General features: G+C 23.6%; 6 protein-coding genes across 6 annotated transcripts; 1 reads left to right on the plus strand and 5 right to left on the minus strand. All coding sequences in view use genetic code 6, as the record gives it.

Annotated features, from left to right (window-relative positions):
* Positions 1-29: 29 nt before the first annotated feature.
* TTHERM_00077220 (ribosome biogenesis protein WDR12, putative) lies at positions 30-1,850 on the minus strand (the record flags this gene model as incomplete). The annotated part of the gene is made up of 7 exons (XM_001015663.2): positions 30-97; positions 177-385; positions 439-713; positions 837-1,101; positions 1,163-1,545; positions 1,615-1,764; positions 1,848-1,850. The coding sequence occupies 7 exons, from the start codon at positions 1,848-1,850 to the stop codon at positions 30-32; spliced, it is 1,353 nt and encodes a 450-aa protein (XP_001015663.2).
* Positions 1,851-3,689: 1,839 nt separating this feature from the next.
* Positions 3,690-8,550, plus strand: TTHERM_00077230 (DNA-directed RNA polymerase II protein; the record flags this gene model as incomplete). The annotated part of the gene is made up of 8 exons (XM_001015664.3): positions 3,690-4,065; positions 4,389-4,768; positions 5,055-5,492; positions 5,685-6,445; positions 6,564-6,943; positions 7,034-7,405; positions 7,510-8,217; positions 8,285-8,550. 8 exons carry the CDS (start codon positions 3,690-3,692, stop codon positions 8,548-8,550), a joined length of 3,681 nt encoding a protein of 1,226 aa, XP_001015664.1.
* Positions 8,551-10,078: 1,528 nt separating this feature from the next.
* Positions 10,079-11,224, minus strand: TTHERM_00077240 (polyubiquitin; the record flags this gene model as incomplete). The annotated part of the gene is made up of 1 exon (XM_001015665.3): positions 10,079-11,224. One exon carries the CDS (start codon positions 11,222-11,224, stop codon positions 10,079-10,081), a length of 1,146 nt encoding a protein of 381 aa, XP_001015665.1.
* A 3,648-nt stretch (positions 11,225-14,872) lies between these two features.
* On the minus strand, positions 14,873-15,232 carry TTHERM_000077259 (hypothetical protein; the record flags this gene model as incomplete). Its single annotated transcript, XM_012797562.1, has 1 exon — positions 14,873-15,232. The coding sequence occupies one exon, from the start codon at positions 15,230-15,232 to the stop codon at positions 14,873-14,875; it is 360 nt and encodes a 119-aa protein (XP_012653016.1).
* A 2,862-nt stretch (positions 15,233-18,094) lies between these two features.
* On the minus strand, positions 18,095-20,388 carry TTHERM_00077260 (transmembrane protein, putative; the record flags this gene model as incomplete). The annotated part of the gene is made up of 3 exons (XM_001015667.3): positions 18,095-18,336; positions 18,786-19,041; positions 19,750-20,388. The coding sequence occupies 3 exons, from the start codon at positions 20,386-20,388 to the stop codon at positions 18,095-18,097; spliced, it is 1,137 nt and encodes a 378-aa protein (XP_001015667.1).
* Positions 20,389-22,822: 2,434 nt separating this feature from the next.
* TTHERM_00077270 (hypothetical protein) lies at positions 22,823-23,785 on the minus strand (the record flags this gene model as incomplete). Its single annotated transcript, XM_001015668.1, has 1 exon — positions 22,823-23,785. The coding sequence occupies one exon, from the start codon at positions 23,783-23,785 to the stop codon at positions 22,823-22,825; it is 963 nt and encodes a 320-aa protein (XP_001015668.1).
* Positions 23,786-24,168: the final 383 nt, after the last annotated feature.

Here is a 24,168-nt window from a genome sequence, read left to right on the forward strand (position 1 = left end):
ATTAATTAAATTTAGAATATAATAGATTTTCACTCTCCATTGAATAAGTGGGAAACAATTTCGTTGTCTGAACCTCCAGAAATGACACTTGCACTGCCTTTAATTTTAAAATAATTGTTTATATTATATTTTTTTATTTATAAAATGAAACTAAAATTAAAAATTAAATGATTTACTATTCCAAATACCACTTAAAACTTTATCGTGATGAGTTTTTAATGTAAATAGAGGGAATGTGGATCTCATATCCCAAATTTTAACAGTGTGATCATATGAAGTGGTCAAGAATATATTTGAATCTGTTTCTAAACCTTTAATGCTGCTGATCCAGCTTGTATGTGATTTGAATACTTTAGCAGGAGCTTTATCTCTCAAATCCCAAGACCTTTTTTAAAATTTAAAATTGAGTTTTTTCTATTTATAATTTAAATGAATTACTTAATTGTGTTATCTTCATGGCCTGAAAGTATAAAATCTTTAGTGGGGAACATAGCAGTAACAGCTGAATCCTTGCATGTGATATCATTTACTTCAGCTTACTTTGAGGTATCATATAATTTTATATGGTGATCATGAGAGCTACTCAATATTCTATCTGAATCTTTCCAATAAACATTGCTAACTCTATCGTGATGAATAGAAATTTTTGTAATTGGGTCTAATTATTTCTTGCTTAATTTAACTTTTTTTTTGCCAACACCTTCTCCACCAGCCTAAATTTTATTGAATAATTTATTTTTTCTTCATCAAAAAGCATTGAAAATAATTTTTAAAATTTCTTTTTTGAATGCTAACTTTTTATTGAGAAATATATAAAATAATCATAAAAAAATTACTGAAGGAGCTTCTTCCAAATACTTGTTAGTGAGAGAATAAACGAGAATATCACCTTTATAATTACCAGCACAAACGAGATTGTTTTATAAAATATTTAAATCTAAACATTATAATTAGGATTCAGATCCTATGCAATCAGCTATTTCAGTATAACCTATGTTAACTTTGCCTTTTTAAACTTCGTAGCTCAAATTACCAACTCTCATAGTTTCGTCTTCACATGCAGTAAATACTAAATATTCGTTTGCAGAGCCACTTAAATAGCTAAATATATTAAGTAGAAATATCACTTAACTAATAAGTTAAAATATAATTAAGTAATTACTTTTATTAAACACCAATGGCCTTGATGGATGCATCAGTTATTTAATGTCTATAAAGATGCTTTAAATTTTCAGAGTAGACTGAGATGCTTCCATTGTAGAGAGAAGCAATAACAGGTTAACACTTTGAAGGCTCAAAAGGCTTCAAAAGAGTGAGACAGCTAACCCAATCTTCTTCTTCGGCCTTTTTATCTTCTTTAGGAGGCTATAAACTGAAGGTATACCAAATTTCGATAGTTTTTTCGGTCATTAAATCATGCTTCAAAATGTGAGATCTCAAAGTACCTCTAAGGAACTCTGATTTAATCATGAATTCAAAACGCATATTTTAAAATTTTGTTGGTTCTTCATCATCGTGTTAAGCTTGAAGCAATTGAACAAGATTCTGTTTAAATAAAGATTGAAATATAAATTTAATGTTATGAGTTATAATTTCAAAATAAAAATGTGTTACTTCGTTCAAAGCCTTCTCATTAAGACTTGTTGGCAATTCAATAACATCTTCTTCTACTTTGTATTCAGCTGGTAAATGAGTCTTGAAAATACAAAAGATAACACTTTAAATGTTTTCGCTATTTTCAAGATTTTATTTATTTTCGATTTCCTATTTTTCAATACATCAAGAATGAATTAATGCTACGAAGATGTAAGCTATGTAATTTGATATGAATTAGAATAGGAATTTACCATTTCTACTTTTGCTAACTTTTTATAAAAAATTTATTTTATTGGTGCTTCTACTATATATACCTACTTTTAGCTCAGATTAATTTTAAGAATAATTAATTACTAATTTAATTGCTATCAATTCATAATATCTTTAATTAAAAGAATACATTCATTTATTTCTAAAAAAATAATATCAAAAGCAAAGTCATCAATTTTATTATTTTCATTTATCAAACTAACAAATAAATAATTCTCATTTATTTTTACAAATAAGCTTTAAGAAAGCAAGCACAAAAAGGTCTTTCATATAAATAAATAAATAGTTCATCTTAAAAAAAGCATATCTCTCTCATATTCAATACAAAAATCTTTTTAAATATTTTAAATAATTTATCTAATCTCAACTGTTTTAACAAATATTTATAAACAGAAAATATTCTTTTTTATTAAAAGCTTACTAAAATTTTAATAAATTAAATTAATATATTTCTGCAGTTAAAAAAAATAATTTTTATTTTCAAAAAATTGAATTTATTTTAATAATTTTAAAATAAAATAAACAAAAAATTTTACAAAAACATTCAAACTAATTTATTAATAATTAGTTAGATTATAGAGATTTTTAAAAATTAATTTTTTAAAAAAGTTATTTAATAATTTCTTTTTAATATTAAAAATGATTTATTTTGTTAATTTTCCAAATAAAAAATAAAAGTTGATTTGGATTTGTTAAAGAATTCTTTTATAAATAACAAAAAATAGCTAAAAAACAATTTAATAAATTTTTAAATTAAAATTAATTCAATTTCTAAAAAATAATAAAAAACGCTAAACAAATTTTACAAGATAAATTTTTATGTTTTTATAAAATGTATTTAAAAAAAAATTATTAAAATAATTTGAATGTAAAAACAATCCCTAATTTTATTAAATTATTTTTTACTTATTTAATTTTAGAATTGAATACTTAAAATGATTGTTGAATCATAAAAAATCAAAATAAAATGACTAAAAAATATAACATAAAAAATATTTTCAAGAATTTTATTCAGTGGATAACAAACTAACTAATTAACTAACTAACTCAATAGTTTTTCAAATATCAATAAAACTTTTTTAATTTAATTAAAATTTAACTCAAAATATAAATATTGTATTTGAAATTGTTAATGAGAATAATTTCATTTTGTATAAATTTTGAAGCATTTCTTCATTTTTTACTGCATTTGATAAAAGTTATTGTAAAATTTTTTATATGTTTTTTAAATATTTAATTTAGAAATATTTTTGCTTTATACTCTTTAAATAAATGACTATTAATGAAGTATAATTGCGGGAATTTATTTTTATTTAACTTTTTAAATTTTCTTGCAAGGATAGATAGGTAGCTAGCTAGCTAGTTAGTTTTTAGCTGAAAGAACTATTAAATAAAAGACTAAGTTAGATAGATACCTTAAAGAAGGAACTATTATTATGAAGGCGAATAAGTTATTAGATTTGATTCTTGAAGATAATATAAAAGATAAATATTTTATCTGTCTATCAATAAATATAAATAAATGAATATCTTAATTGTACAGTGTAAAATAGCAAGAAAATTTATTTAAAAATAAAGTAATTTCACTTAATTAGGATTGAAGCTATTTATTTTGTAGTAAGAAATTATTAATTTATTAATCAAAAAATAGAATCTTTGATATATTTTGAAAATAAATATAAAAAGAGACACTCCTAATTTATACAACATAGCAGCTTAAAAATAGGGTTGACAGAGGTCTTAGAATAAATAACTTAATAAAAAAAGCTTAGAAAACAAATTTAAGAAACTAAAAAGCAATATAATTAAAACATCTTACTGAAATGGACGAGGAAGAATCATTTTTCGAAGGTGAAAACAGCGCACCTGTTTATGATGATGAATTAAATGAAAATATAGATTAAGATGACTGTTGGAAAATTATTGATGAATATTTCAAGGATAATGGTCTCTGTTCTCATTAAATTAAATCTTACAATCACTTTATTGAATCTCTTCCTTTAATCATGGAAGACTTTAAGATTGAAGTGAGACCTACTGAAAATTATATGAATTCTAATAAAAAGGAATAGCAAATTAGGAGCTAAACTTCATACACTTTAACATTTGACAGGCCTCGTAAACCTTTGCCTCCTTAAAAGTTCCATATGGAAAGAACTTTTGGATGGGGAAGAAGAGGATAGGATGCTTAATCTTCAAGTAAAAATAATTTTATATTCTATGAAATACCTATTTAATCACTCTCTCTAGCTAAAATTGATTGAATTATTACTATTTTAATTTTTACACCATCAAAACGTTGCTTACTAATGAAATAAGACAATAAATTGCAGATAGATTCGAATTTTAATTTACTTAAAAATATTTCTACTTGATGTTAACTTCAAACAAAATATTTTTAAAATGCAAAATGAGTTTATTTGTTTGCTGGAGAGAAAGAGATTGACAGATTATGTTTAAAATGAATGATTTTAAAAATAAAGAATGAAAGTGAAATAAGTTTGTTTTGTATTAAAAAATAGGCCATGCACAAAAGATCTATCCTATGATGGCTCGTATCAGTGATTTGGATTATTTTGTAGAAATTAAAATTCCAGTTTAGTTAGTCAGAACCATCAAACATCCTGATGGCACAGAACAAAAAGAGTTAATCACAAGCAGAGACAAAAACCAAAATTTAATCACACTTTTCAAATTACCCGTCATGGTTCAATCCATGTATTGCAGTCTTGCAGGAGAAAATCTTGAAGGTAGAATCAAACACGGTGAATGTTAATTTGATTAAGGTGGTTATTTCATTATCAAAGGTTCAGAAAAAGTCATCATTGCTCAAGAACGTATGGCCTTCAACTTCGTTTATGTCTTCCAACAAAAAGATCCAAAAATGCCTTGGATAGCAGAAGTAAGATATCATATTCATTTTAAAACAAATCATATAACAGAATGAAATTTCAATAAGAAATATTCGTTTAATCACTTTGAAACTAAATTATAAGCAAAAAATATAATTTAAATCTATTAAAAAAAAATATTTTTTAGAGTTAAAAATATGAATTAATTTAACAAATGAAAGTAAGTAACTTAAAGGATAATCAATAGATAAAGATAAATAGACGCATTAATATTTGATTTTTATTCAAATTTATTTAAACTAAATAAATAATTTGGTTATTTTAAAATGAAAACAGATCAGATCAATCAGAGACAAAACTAATGCTGTTTAATCTAAATTTGCTTTAAAATTAAAACTTAGAGACGGAGAATATCAACTTTATGCAAGATGCAAACTTATTAATGAAGATATCCCTATTTTCGTTTTACTTAAAGCTCTTGGTTGTGTTGAAAGTGATAAGGAAATGATGGAACGTATATTTTATAATTTAAAGGATCCTAAAAATGAATAAATGATGGAAATGCTTCGTTCCTCCCTCTTGCTCGCTCAACATTGTAACAATAAAAGAGAAGCCCTTATTTTCATCGGTTACAGAATTAATGCAACCACAAATTATAGAGGATCTCAAGAAGCCATGCAATCAGCAGAAGATACTCTTAAGCTTTACTTACTCCCTCATATTGGTACCCAAGAATCTGATAATGATAAAAAGCTTTTCTTCATTGGATATATGGTATTATTTATTTATTAATCTATAGTTAATACATTGTTATTTATTACACAGATGTTGATCTGTTTGAAATAAATTATTTATTTATTACACAGAAGTTTTTCTGTTTGTAATTTTTAAAAATATTTTGCTTAAAAATTTCATTTTTTGCTCTTAAATCAAAGCTAAGTTTAATATTTTAAATTAAAAAAAAAGATTTAAAAATTGTTAAATGCTGCTCTTGGCAAGACTCAAGAAGATGATAGAGATCACTATGGTAAAAAGAGATTGGATATGGCTGGTGCACTTATCAGTTAGTTATTCAAGGAAAGACTTAGAATATTCCAAAAGAATGCAAAGAAGAATTTGCAATAAAAAATAAATGACATATCTAGAGATGCTCAAAAATCTCTTAATGTTATTGTAGATATTTTCGATCATAAGTTGATTTCAGATCATATTAGATTGGCTCTAGCCACTGGTAATTGGGGTTAGACAGCAGACGGAGAAGTAGTCAAAACTGGTGTTGCTTAGGTATTAAAAAGAGATACTTCATTATTCGCAACTATGTCTCACATGAGAAGAGTTAATGCTCCTATGAAATCAGCTGCTAAGCTTGCCAGACCTCGTTAATTGCACAATACTCACTACGGTTTAATTTGCCCTGCTGAAACTCCTGAAGGTTAGAAAATTGGTATGGTTAAAAACTTGTCTCTATTGGCTTAAGTTTCCCTAGGTCTAAGTTCTTAGGATAACTTAAAGATTCAAGAATAGTTAGAAGAACAAATTAACTAATTTGATATTCTTAATCTTAAGCTTGAAAAGATTCCTTACTAAACAAAAGTGTTCTTCAATGGTAATTGGATTGGTTTTACCGAAACACCTGAATAAATTATTGATGTCTTTAAGGAAATTAGAAGATTGCAAAAAATCGATGGTTTTTCTATTGTCAGAGATATTATTAACAAAGAAATCAGGTAGATTAATTAATTATTTATGTGCATTTTATCAACATTAATTGCTAGATCATACAAAAACATACATAAATGTCTTTTTTATTTTTTATTTAACGTAATCATTTTTTTTAATTGATAGAATTTACACTGATCAAGGTAGAGGTATGAGACCAGTTTTTACTGTGTAAGAAATCTGTGAAGGAAAAAATAGACTCAAGATTACAAAATCTAAATTATATGCTATCCTCCAGTAATTTGAAGGCAAGGCATTTTAAAAATTAATTGATGAAGGTTTTATTGAACTTTTGGACGTCGAAGAAGAAGAAGGTGCTTTAATTGCTGTAGATATAAATGATTTTTACCACACTGATGATCCAAGAAGAACTAATCTTCCTTTCACTCATTGCGAAATTCACCCTGCTATGATTCTTGGTGTCTGTGCTTCCGTTATTCCTTTTGGACATCACAACTAAGGTCCAAGAAATACTCTTTAATCTGCTATGGGTAAACAGGCTATGGGTAAATTTTTCTATTTGCTAAATACTATTTATTTTATATTAAAATTGATTGATTGATTAATTGATTTAAAATTGCTATAAATTAATTTAGGTTTAAATTCAACTAATTTCCATATGAGACTTGACACTCTTTGCCATATTTTGTACTATCCTCAAATTGCACTTGCTTCAAGTAAATCTCTCTAATACATTACTGCTAAAGATATTCCTATTGGAAGTAATGCAGTTGTAGCTATTGCTTGCTTTACTGGTTACAACCAAGAAGATAGTATTATCATTAATTAGAGTGCCATAGATAGAGGTCTCTTTAGATCTATCCTCTACAGAACTTACAAAACAACAGAAAAGAAAGAACATATGGGTCTTAATCCTGTCATTGAACATATTAGATTCCCCGATGAAAAGAAAACTATCATCCCTGCAAGTTATTCGTTCCTTAAATTGGACTATGATGGAATCATACGTACTTCATTTTATATTTAGAAATTTCAAAATTGAAAGAATTCACTTTACTTAAAACAAGATTTTAAATTTTAAATCAATTAAATTATTTTTGTTAAAATAAAGCACCTGGAACTTAAGTAACTGGTGAAGATGTCTTGATTGGTAAAGTTGTTGAATTACCAAAGACTGAAGGATCTGACAAATAATATAAGGATGTTTCTTTGGGATGCAGAAGATCTGAAATTGGTTATGTTGACACTGTTATTCTCTCAGAAGATAAGGATGGTATGTATATTGTAAAGGTCAAGCTTCGTTCTAATAGAATTCCATAAATTGGTGATAAATTTGCTTCCCGTCATGGTTAAAAAGGTACATGCGGTATGACTATTAGAGGTGAAGATTTGCCATACAACATTGAAGGTATCATTGCTGAATTGGTTATTAATCCACATTGTATTCCCTCTCGTATGACTATTGGTCATATGATTGAAGGTCTTAATTCAAAGCTATCTTCTTTAAAGGGTATTTGGGGTGATGCTACTCCATTCTCTGGCATTAAATTACAAGATATTGCCTCCGAACTTCACACTTATGGATATCAAAGATATGGTAATGAAGTCTTGTACAATCCTTACACAGGTATGAGACTCTCTACTTAAATTTATTATGGTCCTACTTTCTATCAACGTCTTAGACATTTAGTCGATGATAAAATGTATTCTCGTTCTAGAGGTCCAGTTGTAGCAATTGTCAGACAACCTACTCACGGTCGTTCCAGAGGTGGTGGTTTACGTTTTGGTGAAATGGAAAGAGATTGTATCATTGCTCACGGTAAATTTATCTCATAATTCTATTTAAATCTTGTTTTTATTAAATGATATTATTTAAAATTTACTAGGTACCAGTAATTTCTTAAAAGAAAGAACATTTGGCGTTTCTGATCAGTTCAGAACCCATGTTTGCTCAAGATGTGGTTTGTTTGCTAAAGCAGATGTTACAAATCACAAGTATGACTGTACTGGCTGCTCTTAAGGTGATAAGAAGCACTACAAAATCGTCCAAGTGTATCTCCCATATGCAGCTAAGCAACTTATTCAAGAACTTATGGCTATGCATATTGTTCCAAGAATTAAAGTTGATGTCACTAGTAAAAAGTATGTTTGATAAATCTAATCATTTAAAAATATCATTTTTATGGTCTTAGTCCATCTATCCATAATAAATTGATATAAAAAAATTGCTAATAAATATTTTTTAAATTAAGCTTTGTCTGTGTTTCGTATATTAAAATTTAAATTTCTTGGTTTTAGTTGATTTTAGAGTTAATTAAATTTATTTATTTATTTATTAATTAATTGAATTTATTTTGTTTTTGAAAATATTAATTCAAAAATGTTTTTTTTAGAATTGTAATTTTTATGAAACTAAATAATAAAAAGAAAATATATATTTATAAAAAAATTTAAACTACACTAAAGATTTTTAAACTTTAAACTAAAAAGAAAAAATATTACATTAATGTGTTATTAGCTGTTAGTTTATTATAATTAATTAATATTGAAAAGCAGGAAGATTTCAATTATTTTATTTTTAGGTTGTTTAATTGAATTTTATTTTTAAAATGAAAAATTAGTTAAAAATCTATTTTTAAAAAGCAAACTTTAATGATAAAAAAGTTTAATAAAGTTTTAGCAATAATAGTAAAATTCATAGTTTTAATTTCTTAATTTTTAAAAATTTAATATTTAAAAGAAAAAAAAATAATATTCAGCATATTTATTTACTGCTAATTAAAGACTATTAATTATTATTTAGCTTTATTTAGTAATCAGAAGATTTAAAATTAATTCGCTTAGGTTATTTAATTAAATTTGATTTTTACATGAATAACTTGATTAAAAAAATATTTGCTTTATTAGGAAAATAAATTATAAAAAAATTTTTGAAATGATCCTATTTCCTCTAATAATAAATGCATTTATTTTTTTTAAATATTAAATTTAAATTAAAAATGATACTATAAAAATTAATTTAAAGCTGGTTAAAGATAATTTTATTTGATGATGATGATAATATTTAAGATTATTTTTTAAGTTGTTTTATTTGCAAAATAAGATAGTTAGAAAAAATTCATATAGATTTTCCAATTAATAGAGGCAGACCTACTAAATGCAAATAAATTTTTAATTTGAATTAACTTAAAATATGAAAATTAATTCAATCAAACATTTTTTTAAACAAACGGTAATTTATAAATAAAACCATTCTCACTTAAAATTTCTATTTTCATCACTTTTAAAATAGAAAAAATAATTTCTTTTTTTCTGACTAAAAAACAAATAATTATCAGAATTTTATATTTACATATTTCATCAAATAGGTTATGATGATGAATTTCAAAAAAAATTCATAAACAAATTTTTGATGAAATTTTAATGAATATTAATCAATCATTTCTTAGATCACATTTAAGAAAAGAAAAAATTTTATTTGTTTGATTGAAAATTAGTTAATTTTTATTTTTTTCTTTAATTAATTTGAAAGGAAGGAAATTTATTTAATTGAATTTAGAGATGTTAAATTCAAAACAACAAGTATTTATGTATATATATAGAGAGTAACAAATCAATTTTATTCATTTTTAAGTGATGTTTTATTTTAATGTTTGTTTTAAATGCGATTTTCATTCAATTCAGAAACCACCTCTTAATCTGAGGACTAAGTGGAGGGTAGATTCCTTTTGGATGTTGTAGTCAGAAAGGGTTCTGCCGTCTTCTAATTGCTTACCAGCGAAGATAAGTCTTTATTGATCAGGGGGGATACCTTCCTTGTCTTGGATCTTAGCCTTGACGTTTTCAATAGTGTCAGAGGCTTCAACGTCAAGAGTGATGGTCTTACCAGTCAAGGTCTTGACGAAAATTTGCATACCACCTCTTAATCTTAAAACCAAGTGGAGGGTTGATTCCTTTTGAATGTTGTAGTCAGAAAGGGTTCTGCCGTCTTCTAATTGCTTACCAGCGAAGATAAGTCTTTATTGATCAGGGGGGATACCTTCCTTGTCTTGGATCTTAGCCTTGACGTTTTCAATGGTGTCAGAAGCTTCGACATCAAGAGTGATGGTCTTGCCAGTTAAGGTCTTGACGAAGATTTACATACCACCTCTCAATCTAAGGACTAAGTGGAGAGTAGATTCCTTTTGGATGTTGTAGTCAGAAAGGGTTCTGCCGTCTTCTAATTGCTTACCAGCGAAGATAAGTCTTTATTGATCAGGGGGGATACCTTCCTTGTCTTAGATCTTAGCCTTGACATTTTCAATGGTGTCGGAGGCTTCAACATCAAGAGTGATGGTCTTGCCAGTTAAGGTCTTGACGAAGATTTACATACCACCTCTTAATCTGAGGACTAAGTGGAGGGTAGATTCCTTTTGGATGTTGTAGTCAGAAAGGGTTCTGCCGTCTTCTAATTGCTTACCAGCGAAGATAAGTCTTTATTGATCAGGGGGGATACCTTCCTTGTCTTGGATCTTAGCCTTGACGTTTTCAATAGTGTCAGAGGCTTCAACGTCAAGAGTGATGGTCTTACCAGTCAAGGTCTTGACGAAAATTTGCATACCACCTCTTAATCTTAAAACCAAGTGGAGGGTTGATTCCTTTTGAATGTTGTAGTCAGAAAGGGTTCTGCCGTCTTCTAATTGCTTACCAGCGAAGATAAGTCTTTATTGATCAGGAGGGATACCTTCCTTGTCTTGAATCTTAGCCTTGACGTTTTCAATAGTGTCGGAGGCTTCAACGTCTAAAGTAATGGTTTTACCAGTAAGGGTCTTAACGAAGATTTGCATTTTTAGTTTTTTGCTTTTTTTTGGAGGTTTTTGTTTAATAAGAATTTAATTCTTTTTGAATTGTTTTCTTTTTTTTTTGAAGGTAGCAAACGCAATTTTATAGGAAAGAAAGAGAGTCGATCTGTTCAAGTCTGAATGGTTTTCTCTATGAAAAAAGCTTTTATCTTTTTTTTAATTAATTAATTTGAATGAAAAGAGTTTTATTGAATGAAATAGATAAGAAAAAAACTGATTTAATTGATAGCTTCTAGAAGAGTTTATTCTAATGCATCAAAATTCTTTTTTATAAAATAAATAACAAATAATTTCTCGAATGAATGAATGAATAAATTAATTAATTTATGTATGAATGAATGAATAAATGCGAGACACTTTTTTAAACAAATTTGTTAATTAGACAAGCGATCAAATAAACAAAAAAAAAATTTTTATTCTATTTCAATTGAAAGTCTTTTCAGAGATTTCTGAGCAGAAACTTCATAAATATATTTAAATCATAAGTTAGTTTAATCATTTGCAAAAATTGATAATTTATTAGGTTGACAAATACTCTATCTTTTGTAGGCAAGTCAATATATTAGTAAGTAGTTTACTAAAATTTCTTCTAATAAATTAACTAACTAACATCAGATAAGCTTCTTATAAAAATTGCTTGTTTTCAAATGAATAAAAAATTCTTTCAAAATCTTGATCGATAATTGTTATCATATACTAACAACTCAATCAATCAATCAATCAATATTCTTTTATTTAATTTTTTGTATATAGCTTGTAATTGAAAATTATTAATTCCTTCACTAATTTAAATAAATTTATTTGGCGTAATTCTTAATTCCTGTTTAATATTTATTTAGCTTTAAGGACTACTAGCTTCTTTCTATTATTCATTCATAATTGATGAGGTCATTAAAATCACTATTTCATTTCGAGTGATCTTCAAGACAAACTACATCATAAAATTACAATTTTTCATTCCAAAAACACACGTTAAAAAAAAGTATGTATTTTTTTATAAAATTGTTTTAAAAATACAATTAGCTATCAAAGTTATAAAATTGAAATACTCCACTTAGAGATTTATTTAAGAACTTTAATAGTCAAGTTTTAGAAAGCATCCAGGCAGATTATTGATAATCAGCGCATTTTTTTATTTTGGCAATCACCATATTTTAAACAAAAATTTGTATGATAAATAATGAAGTTTCTGCTGTTTAGTATAAAAGTATTTTATTTCAAATAAATAAGTATTTAGTAAATTCAAAGCGTAAAATGGTACAAAAAATTATTTTATTGCGAATCTATTAACAAAAAAAAAGCTTTTACAACAGTAGGATCATTTAGTTTATTATTAAATTTGCATCATATATTAACTTAGTTAGTTTCTCAATAAATAATCAAAACCTTTATCTTCAAATGCAGTTTTTGTTGAACTGTCAGTATTATTTTTTATTTGAATATTTAAGACAAACAAATAATGAAAACAAAATAAACAATATCACCAATATAATAGATAAAACAAATGAGTAAAATAAAATGTCTTTTAAATTTTAAATAAATATGAAAATGTTAAATGCTCTTTATGGATAGAAGCGTTAAAAATAATAGAAAAATATATTTTTGATGATAATTGGTACATTAATTAATAAAGGAAAATTTAAAATCGATTTACTAGAAACAAACCACTTAAACAAACAATCTTAATCTATTTGATAAATTTGAATAAAAAATAAATAGATCTATCACAATTACGGAATTGCATTGTTTCTTACTATTTCTTTTTTAAGAGGTAGGAAGATAGAGTAAATATAAAATTTTCTGATTTTACTGATTTGTTTTAATTATAGAATATCAATTTATTTTAATTGTGAAATGTCTTTACTTTTTTATTCGATTGTTTTCCATTTTTAAATTGGGCAATTTTTTAAATTTATTGGAGAAGATTAGCAAATCAGCGTTTGATTTAAATATTCCGAAAAAAGTATCTGATAAGAAATTTAAATATTCTCACAAATCAGACAAATAAGCTATTAAAGTTTGATTGCTTTGTCTTACAAATTTTTAGGAAAAACTATAAAAAAAGTTTTTAAAAATATTATGAAAGTTATAATCGAATTTAGCAAAAGGATTAAAGTACCAGTTAATATTTTTAATATCAAATAATAATGAATAGTTGTAGTCATTAAATTCAAAAGAATTTCGCATTTTTAGCAAACTAACATTTGTTTTCTGATGATGATGGAATTTATTTTTAATAAATGTAATTAATTGTTGTAGTTATCAAAATAAAACTATTTCTATTGAGATTTTAGACTAAAAATGTTCATAGAAAGGCAAAAAATGTTGTTTTTTTAAGAAAAATTATCATTTTATACATTTCATAAAAAGGTTTTCCAAGTTTAATATTTAAAAACCACCTAATATAAAATATTATAAATAAGATTTAGCATTAAATTTTTCAAAAAAAAGTATGGATTTGCAGAATAAGATATTTATGAAAACTCTTTTTATTAACAAAATGCTAATTTTAAAAAATATTGACACTTAAAAACCTTAGAAATCAAATGAGGAATACTTTCATTATATTTTCTTATTATCATACAATAGATTATATTAAAAGAAATATATTTTAGACTAATAAAAGGAAAATAATAAATTATAAGTGGTAAAATTTAAATAATATGTTTTTATTTTAACACAAAACAAAGAATTTTATTATTTCTGCTATTTAAAAACCTTAGAAATAAAACTATGAATATGTTTTACTCATAATAAAAGGATAATCATAGTAAAAGTAATATTTAAGTTTATAAAAAAAAAACAAAGAAAGAAAGAAATTATTTATGTTTTATAAGTAAAATTGAAATAGAATATTTTAATAATGCATATTTATTTTTTAATAATTTTTGAAGATAAAAATTAAAATCATTAACAATAAAATGTCTAGGATGAAAAAATTACTTTGATAGTTTTTGATAAATTTATTTTTTAAAATTCTTAGTAGATTGAATAGTAAATAAGAATAGTTTGGCAAATAAATAAACAATTTAATAGAAATTTAAATTAATAAATTATAATGCTTATTTAAAATTTGAAAGAGAGAAATATTAAATATTCTTATTTCAAAGGAGCACAAAGACTAAAAATATAATTTATCACTTTTTAAAAATAATATAAATTTCATTTTAAAATATGGTATGAAATCATTTTCTAAATTGATTATTTAAAATAAACAAATAAATAAATAATTTATTTAGATTTTTTTAGATTAAAAAAATATTCAATACAAATAAAAAAATAATTGTTTTAATTCTAAAATATAAATATTATTTACTTAAATGAATCGAATAAGAGCAAATTAGATATTGAGTGAGTATATTTTATATTGTTTCTTGTTAAATGAATTAAACTTTGTAAAATTAAAAATAATTAATTTATTTTTATTTTGGACTTAGAAATTTGTAAGTTTAAAGTTAATAGTTTTTCTAATCATTCAGCTAATTAGAAGATCATGATGAGAAGAGTGTGGCTTATATATAATTTCTGGTTAAATTAGTTTGTTATAAACTATATTTTGTAAGAGTTAAGCTTATTTTCTTAATATTAAATCAAAAGAGAAATACTTATAATATGTATAATGTCTTTAACGAGTCAAGCAACCATATTTGAAAAAGGTTAAATAATTTGCCTCAAAAAAAATATTGGGATCTAAGTTTTAAGCTACTTATTTTTCCTATGGATTACTTTATGTAATTACGAGACACTGAAGAGAAGGTAGATCTAAAAACAATTATTTTAGAAATTATGTTTACATTGTCTAAACATGTATGGTTAAGGAATACAATTTAGTTAATTTTTTAACTATTTTACTAACAAGATCGTTGCTTAAATATCCTTTGTCTTTGTCACATTTTAAAGTTAGGCTTTCTATGTGACTAGCATTATGTAATTTTAGACTTTCAAATAGTTTTAATTCTACTTTATTATTAGCATAGCCATCAAATTAAACATGAATAGATTTTAAATTTGTAAATTTTTGAAGTTGTTCTTCCTAAAATGTGTTTTGATTAGGATAATATAATTCAATTTTAGATTTCTAGGTGTTTAATAACATCATTTAATTTATTAAAACAAAAAAATTTTAATTTTGCTCATAAAAACTAACTTATGTATTCTCATCACTCCATATATTATTTATATCACATTCACTCTTGCAAGTTCCTTCTCCTTCTTTACAAATTGTTAAATATTGTAAATTTTTTAATTCAAAAAGAGCTTCAGTTAGAATGCTATAATGCTCAAAGCTAAAGTTATCATTAAACTCTAATTATAAAGAAATAATTTTGTTATTTATGTTTTTAAATATTTAAACTAAGCCTTAGCAAGTCATAGATGGATTTTTGTTGTTTCTCTAATTTAGTATCACTAAATATAGGGAACGTAAATTAATCAGAGATTTTATATGCTTAGCAAAGTAACTATAATCTTCTTCGCTCATATTGCTATTTGGAAAATTTAAATTTAGCTTCTCTAATTGAGAAAATTCATCAAAAAGGGAAAAAAATTTCTTTCCTGTATTTTAGCTAGACACTACTCCTTATAAATAGAGTTCTCTTAGATTGGTAAATCTCTTCATTGATTAAATAAAATTATCAATATACTATGCATTTATTTTTTAAGAATCTATATAAACCAAGCTTTGCAAGTTGCTTGCTATAGTTGAAAGCTATTAAATGCATTTTATGGTATTATTTGTACTCAATTAATTACTACTTATGTTCAAACAAAGCTTTTTTAGTTAATTCATTTTTGAAATACTTTAAAATAGTATCTAAAAAAACTTGTAATCTAAACCTAAATTATTAAAGTCAATAGAGAGACCTTCGATCACATTTAAATTTGTTAATTTTTTAGATATATTTATAAGGATTTCCTTTTATTTGAAACTCTTCTCATCATATTACAATTAAATGTTTAGCGATTTAAAATTTAGCTTTAATTCACTTTATCTTTAAATACTAAAAAGAGCATTATTTAGAACTTACAAACAATTTATTTCCATTTCTCCATAACCAGTTTTTAATTAAAAGGAAATTAAATCTATATTTTCTAATTATTTTAATATTTAAATCATGTACTTTAGGGACAAATCTAATGGTTAGGAGTCTTCTCCACAAATAAAAAACTCAAAGAAAGTGAATTATTTCAAGGTAGTTTTATGTCTTGGAATTATTGTATTAAGCAAAAATAAAAATACTTCATTCACTTATTTATTTGATTAATTGTAATTTATATTGAATTATATCTCATTAATTTCATTTATTTAGTTAAAAATTAACACAAATTTATCAAAATCCTAAACAGGCCCATTTTCAAGACATATACTCAATGTTTTTATATTCTCTATATTCTTTTTTTCAGCCTCATACTAAAAAAATGAATATTTATTACTATAATCAATGCGATAATCTGTTTCTTTAATTGTGAAAATATTTATCATTTGTTAATCATAAGAAATTTTAGTTATATTTAATTACTTCTACTTTTTGATTTCTTAAAAATTTAGATTTTTTTGTTTTTATCTTGATAAGTAAAAAAATATCGACTAACAAAAATTTAATTAAATAAAAATCAAACTTAATATCTAAATAGCCTCCATTAATTCATCTTACCTTTTTAAACAAAAAAATTTCAATTAAAACTAAAACTATCTTTTATCTTGCAGATCCTACTATTTAGTAAGATAATTTACTTTTTTTATTATTATTAAATATCCTTAAATTTTTTAATCCTAGTCTGCTTAATTTAATTTTTATCTAATAAATTTTAAATAAAGCATAAAGAATTTAATTTTAATGTTATTGAAAATTATTGATATAAATTTTCAAACTTTATAAAATAAAATGATAAATAAAATAATATTTAGCACCTATTAGATAAGCTAATGAATATAGTAATTAAAGAGATTCAATATTATATTTTAGATAAAATAACATTTATTAAAATTAATTCTTTAGTTTGGAATTAGCTATCAAATTTATTCAAAAAATACAGTATTCTTGCTGTTTGTTTTTACAAATTACTAATTCTAAGCTATAATGATAATTATTTGTATTTATTATCTCATTTCGTCTAAATTTTTTTTATCAAGGAGGTATGTTTTTTATCTAAATGTTTTAAATATTTTTTTTGCTAATTAGTTTTTTATAAAGAGTAAGTTTATTTTTCTTTGTAAATTCCAAATAGTTTTTATTTTAGCCTATATTTAGCTGCTAAAATTAAAAATTTTTTCCAAGTGAACATGCTATAAATACTCTTTCTAACTTTAAAAATCTTGCAATTGTTATTTTCGCAAATTTTTTCAACTTTCATACTCCATAGATTAAAATAAATTGTTCATATTAGTGATGCAATTAAATTATAATTTATTCTTAAAATAAATTCATAAAATATTTATTTTTTTCGGACTAAATTGACTACAACTAACTAATTTAATTGAACTAGAATTATTTAAAATTAGAAAATAAAACAACAATGCTACAAAGAAATAACTTATATTAAAATTAATATATAAACAGTTTTTATAAAGAAGTATTTATTTAGTTGTATTTAACTCGATCTATAAATAGAAAGAAAATAAGTAAGTTAAGTTTGATTAGAAAAATACAATTATAAATTAATTTTTGTATCTATCTTTCTATGTTTTTATCTTTAAAATTAAATAAAAACAATTTAAGAATTTCAATAATTTTATGTTAAAATATTATTTTTTTTAGTTTATTTATTATAAATATAATATATTAGTGTTTTGTTTTTGCAATTAAAGTTCAAATATCAAGAGTTATTTAGTAGTCATTTAGGTAAGTAAATTTATCATTTTTTAAGTAGTGATTTAGTAGGATTGTGCATTGACCTAAATGCCTTTCTAACTGACTTCATTTTATCTATTTATTCTTTCTTTGTTTCTTACTTTTCTAAGAATTAGGATTAATTAAAATTTGAAGTAGTTTCAGAGGGTGTTGCGGCATGTTGATAATTCGTCCTCATATATTACATATTATTTTTGTTATTTGAGTCATTAGATCTTTGTTAATCACTAATTGATATCACATCATCTATTTATAATAATTAAAGTTATATTTACAAATTATTAATATAAAATTTTCTAAATAAATATTTTAAGTAAGCTAAAAATATTAAAATTGTTTGCTTTTTATTGTTTGAAATTTTATTTAAAATGACCTTTATCTTAAAAAATTATATTTCTAGTTTGATCTATTGTTTTAAGATAATTAATTAAATAGCTTCTTTTAGTTTTTATGTAACATATTTTACATTATTTGAAATTTAATATAAATAAATTGTATGTATTTAACTAATATTTATTCTAGATAATTTTAAAATGAAATCAAAATTGTTGAATAAAATTTCATCTTTTTTAATTAATTTTCCTCATTCATTTTAAATTAAATTAATGTAATAAATTAATTTTTTAAAAGCCTATTTATTTGCATACTTAAAAGTCAAGGAATAATAACTAATTTTAATTAATTTATTTATTTACGTGCACGCCAATCGAAGTCGTTATTACTTGCACCAATGATACTCACACTATTTACTGATTCATAAAACAACAAGCCATTTTCACTCAGGATTTCTTTGATCTTTATTTTCCTTAATCTTATTGAAGCAAAAAACGAGAATATCATAAAAAACAATAAGATTATATTAACTGAAAGGAAAGCAGCTCTCATTTTATCGAATTCTTATTGTACTTATTTAAAACATCCATTCTAGTTAGTAGGAATCCCTTTTGAAGTCTATTTATTTAATACATATTTTAATAAATAGAATAAATATGCTAATAAAAATTAAAAATAAGAAAGTAATTATTTATTTATAAATAGAATCATCATTAATTCATTCATTCATTACTTAATTAATAAATAATATTCTCATTAATATAGAATTTAATTGAATCATCTAAATTTGTATTTATGATTGCGAATTATTTATTTTAGATGTTAAAAATTTGTCTTTTTAACAAAAATATTGTTCCAAAATAAACTTCATCTATCTTATTTTAACTTATTATTTTTATTTATTTTTTACTTACTTTTCTAAATGAATAAGTTCAAAAAATAATTATCATTTTTGTTGTTTTTTCTAAAAATAAAGATGCTAAAAATGTGTATTAGGAATTATTAAAGGTATTCATAAGTAGATATTAAATATGTTTTTTCTATGAATTTATTTCTTTTAAATACATTTCCATAACAAAATTCATAGCTTATGTAGTATTTTTGGTCTATTAATTTTATTGTTTGCTTTCTACTTGAATGGCAAGCTACTTTGATTAAATCTTTTATAAATTAATTCCTTTTATGCTTTACAACAAAGCCTTATTTCTAATCTTAATAATTCGAAAGAATGATTATTAATCATGGAAATATTAAAGTAACAATAAGTCTATTTATGTAGTATTAATCTACAAATGCTTAAATTTATTGAAAATATATTATTTATACTCCAGCAAATGTGAAGGCAGGATTATTATTACAAAATCCAGCACAAGAATAAGTCCTTTCCATCTGTTTAAGCTTTTCGAAGGTACTTGTTTCTAACTTACCCTCTTCAGGCCTACAGAGTGAAATATCTTCAGCCCCAGTTACAGTAGAGTAGTTCATAGAATACAAAACAGATTTAGGATAGTATTATAAATCACTTTAACTAATTTTACACTAACAAGAATGACAAAAATTATTATACGCTTATAATCCTTCATCATAAACTTCCTTTCCCCAAAGATTGTATAATCTGCTTACTTTGCAGGTAGACTAATTAGAACTCGAAGTAAACTAGTGAATCGTAATTCCACCCATTAGTGTAACTATTAAATACAATAAGGCTCCAAATAGCAATGCTCTTATCGAGCTTTATGAGCCATCGTAGTTTTTATTAAAGCCAAGTGTGTATGAAACTCTAGTTAGAATTATTATGCAAAATAATCCTGCAAGAATCATAAAAATAAAACTGAACATTATAAGTTGAGGTAGCTATCCACCCCAACTATCACCTCCTTATATTAAGTATAATATTGCAATAATTAAAGGAACTATATTAGAAAATAGAGCCATAAACAACAATGCTTGCAATTAAGTTTTCATTTTTAAAGCAATTGTCTTAAAAAGCTATTAATACCTAAAAATTAGACTTCTTTTTATTTTTTTGTAATTAAATAGCTAAACAGCAATTAAACAGACTTATTTTTCTCAGAATTACCCAAATGATAATCAATTTGAAAACTTTTTTCTATTAAAGATGCTTATAGGAAATAATTTGATTCTAATCAAAAATCTTTGAAAAAAAAAGTAAATTATGCTATATCCATCATAAATACATATTTACTATTAGTACTAACTATCAAATATAATGCAAATTTTAATCAATGTTATGTATATATGTATGTGACTGGCTGGATATAAATAAACTAATTCTCAAATAAAAACATTCATTTCAAGTAGAAATTAATCAAGTATTTAATGTTAAGTAATATTTTTCTTTTATTTATCAATTAGTTAGTTTTATTGGCATCTATTTACTTATTTATCTATCTATTTAAAATTGTTATTCCTATTTGCTTAACTTTGAAATCAATCTTTACTGTAAAAAAAGTAATTTATTTACTTATTTATTTTTTCATATTTTTAGAATACTATTTTTAGCAATTAAAAATCAAATTTTATAGTTTCATAATATTTTACAAATATTTATTTTTATAAACTATAATTCATACAATTATTAATAGTTTAAATAATTAATATTTATTTAATTACATGCAATTAAATATAATTTTTCTAATTAATCTGTATTAATAAATATCTTGTTTACTTCAACTACTTCAAAAACATATTTTTTCTAAAAGTTTTTTTTACATGTTTAAAAAAACAATTTATATTATTAAATTAAATTTATTCATAATTATAATAAAATAGTTTGCAATGCTTATTTTTTATAAACTATATTAAAAAGAATTTTAATAAAGATATTAAGTAAATAAATCTTATTTACTTAATCTGGATTTTTGAATAATAAGTTTTTTTTTGACTTAACGGTCATTTATATCATAATTTTGCAAAAAAAAGTTTTTAGATCTTACTTTAAAGGATTTAAATAGATGAAAATATACCAACTTAGATTTTAAAATTGTAACTTATTTTTATTATGTAGTGAAAAAATAATATTTTTGTTAAATTTATTTAAAATATTGTTAAAAAATTAAATTAAATAAGAAATAAAAAAATAAAGGATAATAATGAATTATTTTTAATGATCAACTTACTATTTTATTTAAAATAATTGATATGCTTCATGTTCATATTTTAAAAAATAATTTCTTAAAGAAGGTGAATGCTAATTTGAGAGTATGTGTAGCTTTTAATATTTAAAGAATAAAATATATTTCTCAATTTTGCCTTATAATTTGGGTAATTTTATGTATGTTTAAAGATTATTTTTTCATAAATATATTTTTAAATAAATTTATTATAAAAACTTATTTATGGACAATTATCTTTAAAAAACTTAAAATTTAATGGACAGAAAATAAAATAATAATTATGATTTAATGTTTTTATACATACTAATTCTAAAAATCAGCTAAGAAATATGCTTTTTTCAATAATATTTGAGTAAAATAAATTTTAATAACTTAAAAATTTTTAAATGCTGTTTGAATGTAAAATAATTATCGTTTTTTAGTTGCACAATTGTTTTATGATCATTTTGCTGCAATAAAACTAATGCATCTGAAAGTATTTCAAATATATATTCCATCTTTAATTTTATTCTAGAATAGATTGCAAATTTAAAGAAATTAGATCACAAAGATTTTTTTGAATTTAATTTAAAGTAATTAATTTTTTAAAATGAGGTGGATTTTAATCTAAATGAATGTAAGAAACCTTTTAATCTATAATCTAATTAATATATCTATATAATAAAAATCTAAAATTTGATTTTTAGATATTAAAGTGATTGATGTATTTTGATTTGTTTAATAATTAACTGAATAGAATTAAATAAATATATGCCATATAAAAAATGAATAATAATAAAAAATATTAAGTATATTATAAAGGTTTAATTGTAAACTCTTGAAAGTATGATAATAACTATAGAGAGTACTATAAAATACACTACTGAGCTAAATATTGGTTCTTTTTCAAATAATATTTGTTCTGCATAGTTATAAATACGAACAAACTAAAACGATTTAATTACAAAAATAGGAAATTAATTAATATAGATAAATTATTTAGAACATAAAAATTATTTAAATTAATAAAACCTAAATTTGTAATTCAGGTTATAATTTAAGTGAAATAATTGATATATCAATAGCCAACGCATAATTAATTAATTTATTTATTTATTGATTTACTTATTTGAAGGAGTTAGTTTTTTATTAGTATGACATTAAGTTTCAAATACACATATTAAGATACTAAATTTAATATTATTATACATAATGAGAGTACTATAGATTAATAGAAAGATAGATAGATAGATCTATATGTTTTTATAAATAAATAACAAATATCAAAAGTCGAAAGAGACATCAGCTCCTTCACCTTTAAGTACGTTTTTCATTTTTTAGGTAAAATATAAAAGAGTTTCTAAGAGGACAAAAGCATTTATATTGCCACCTCCTTAGTTAATATTAATGTCTACTTCTCTGAAGGTACCAATACTATCAGCTTTATATTTGGCATTTCCGATTTCGACACCATCACCATTGACTATTGTGAATTCTGCTCTATTAGTGCAGCATTTATAAGCAAGTAAATAAAGAACAGGACAGCAACAGCAGCAAAGAAAACTAAATTAACGATTTTAGAAAATAGCAACTCTGTTACCATTTTACTCTGCAGCAACTTAGAAGGAGCCACAGCTTCCTCTGTTTAAAGCTACTGTTCCAAACATATCTCTTTGTCCAGTTTACAAGTTATATATTTAGGCAGATGTGTTTTTAACTTGAATAACACCAAAAGGATCATGGAAATCTACAACTTCGATAGTAGCTTCCCCTTTGGAGTTAGCAAATCCGTAAGCGAAAGGAGCTGATTTCTCTCTGCCATAAATACCAAATTTGTGACCTCCTTCTGGGCGGAAATTAGGTTCCATATATCTTACAGTAAAGTTATTACTACTTTTGACAGCATTTAAGAGAGCATCAATTTAAGGGAAAGGAGGAGATCCTGGAGTATGCATTTAGCCTTGATTAGGTAGCATCATTTGATTTGCAACGGGTAATGGTTGAGCAATTTAAAGGACAGGCTAAACAGGCTATGCAATCATAACTTAAGGTTAGACCATAACCTATGGTTGCATCATCATTTAAGGCTATTGCTGATAAACAGGTTGCTACTGGTAAACTGGTTGTTATTATTATTGGTACATTTATTGTTAAGGTGGATACATTGGTTGGCCTTGCATAGGCTGCATTTATACAACTTAGGGTTGTTAATAGTATCCTGGTTGTTATTGTTATTATACGTACATTTAACCTATATTGTTTATTTGAATTATATGTAGTTTATCTTTTTATTAAATAAGAGATGCGCTTTATTAATTTGTTATTTTAATAATTTTTTGTTCATAAAAAATTTATTTGCGCAACATATAAACTCCTCCTCTAATTATATTTATGAATTACATTAAACAAAGCAAGAGAGGTGGAGCCTTTTTGCTTTGTTAATTTTTGGCATGAGCATAATTTACATAGATTACTTTTTAATTTAATATGAGGGAATTATTGATCATAAGTAGTTAATCATTGTTTATTTTTTCAAGGCATTTAATTATTTTTTTAAATTCGAGAAAACAAATTTAGCAAGTAAATTTAGATAGGTATGTAGGTAGGTAGTTAATACAAATCTCATCGA

Source organism: Tetrahymena thermophila (assembly GCF_000189635.1).
Source record: "Tetrahymena thermophila SB210 genomic scaffold scf_8254650, whole genome shotgun sequence".
NCBI classification, from domain to species: Eukaryota; Ciliophora; class Oligohymenophorea; order Hymenostomatida; family Tetrahymenidae; genus Tetrahymena; species Tetrahymena thermophila.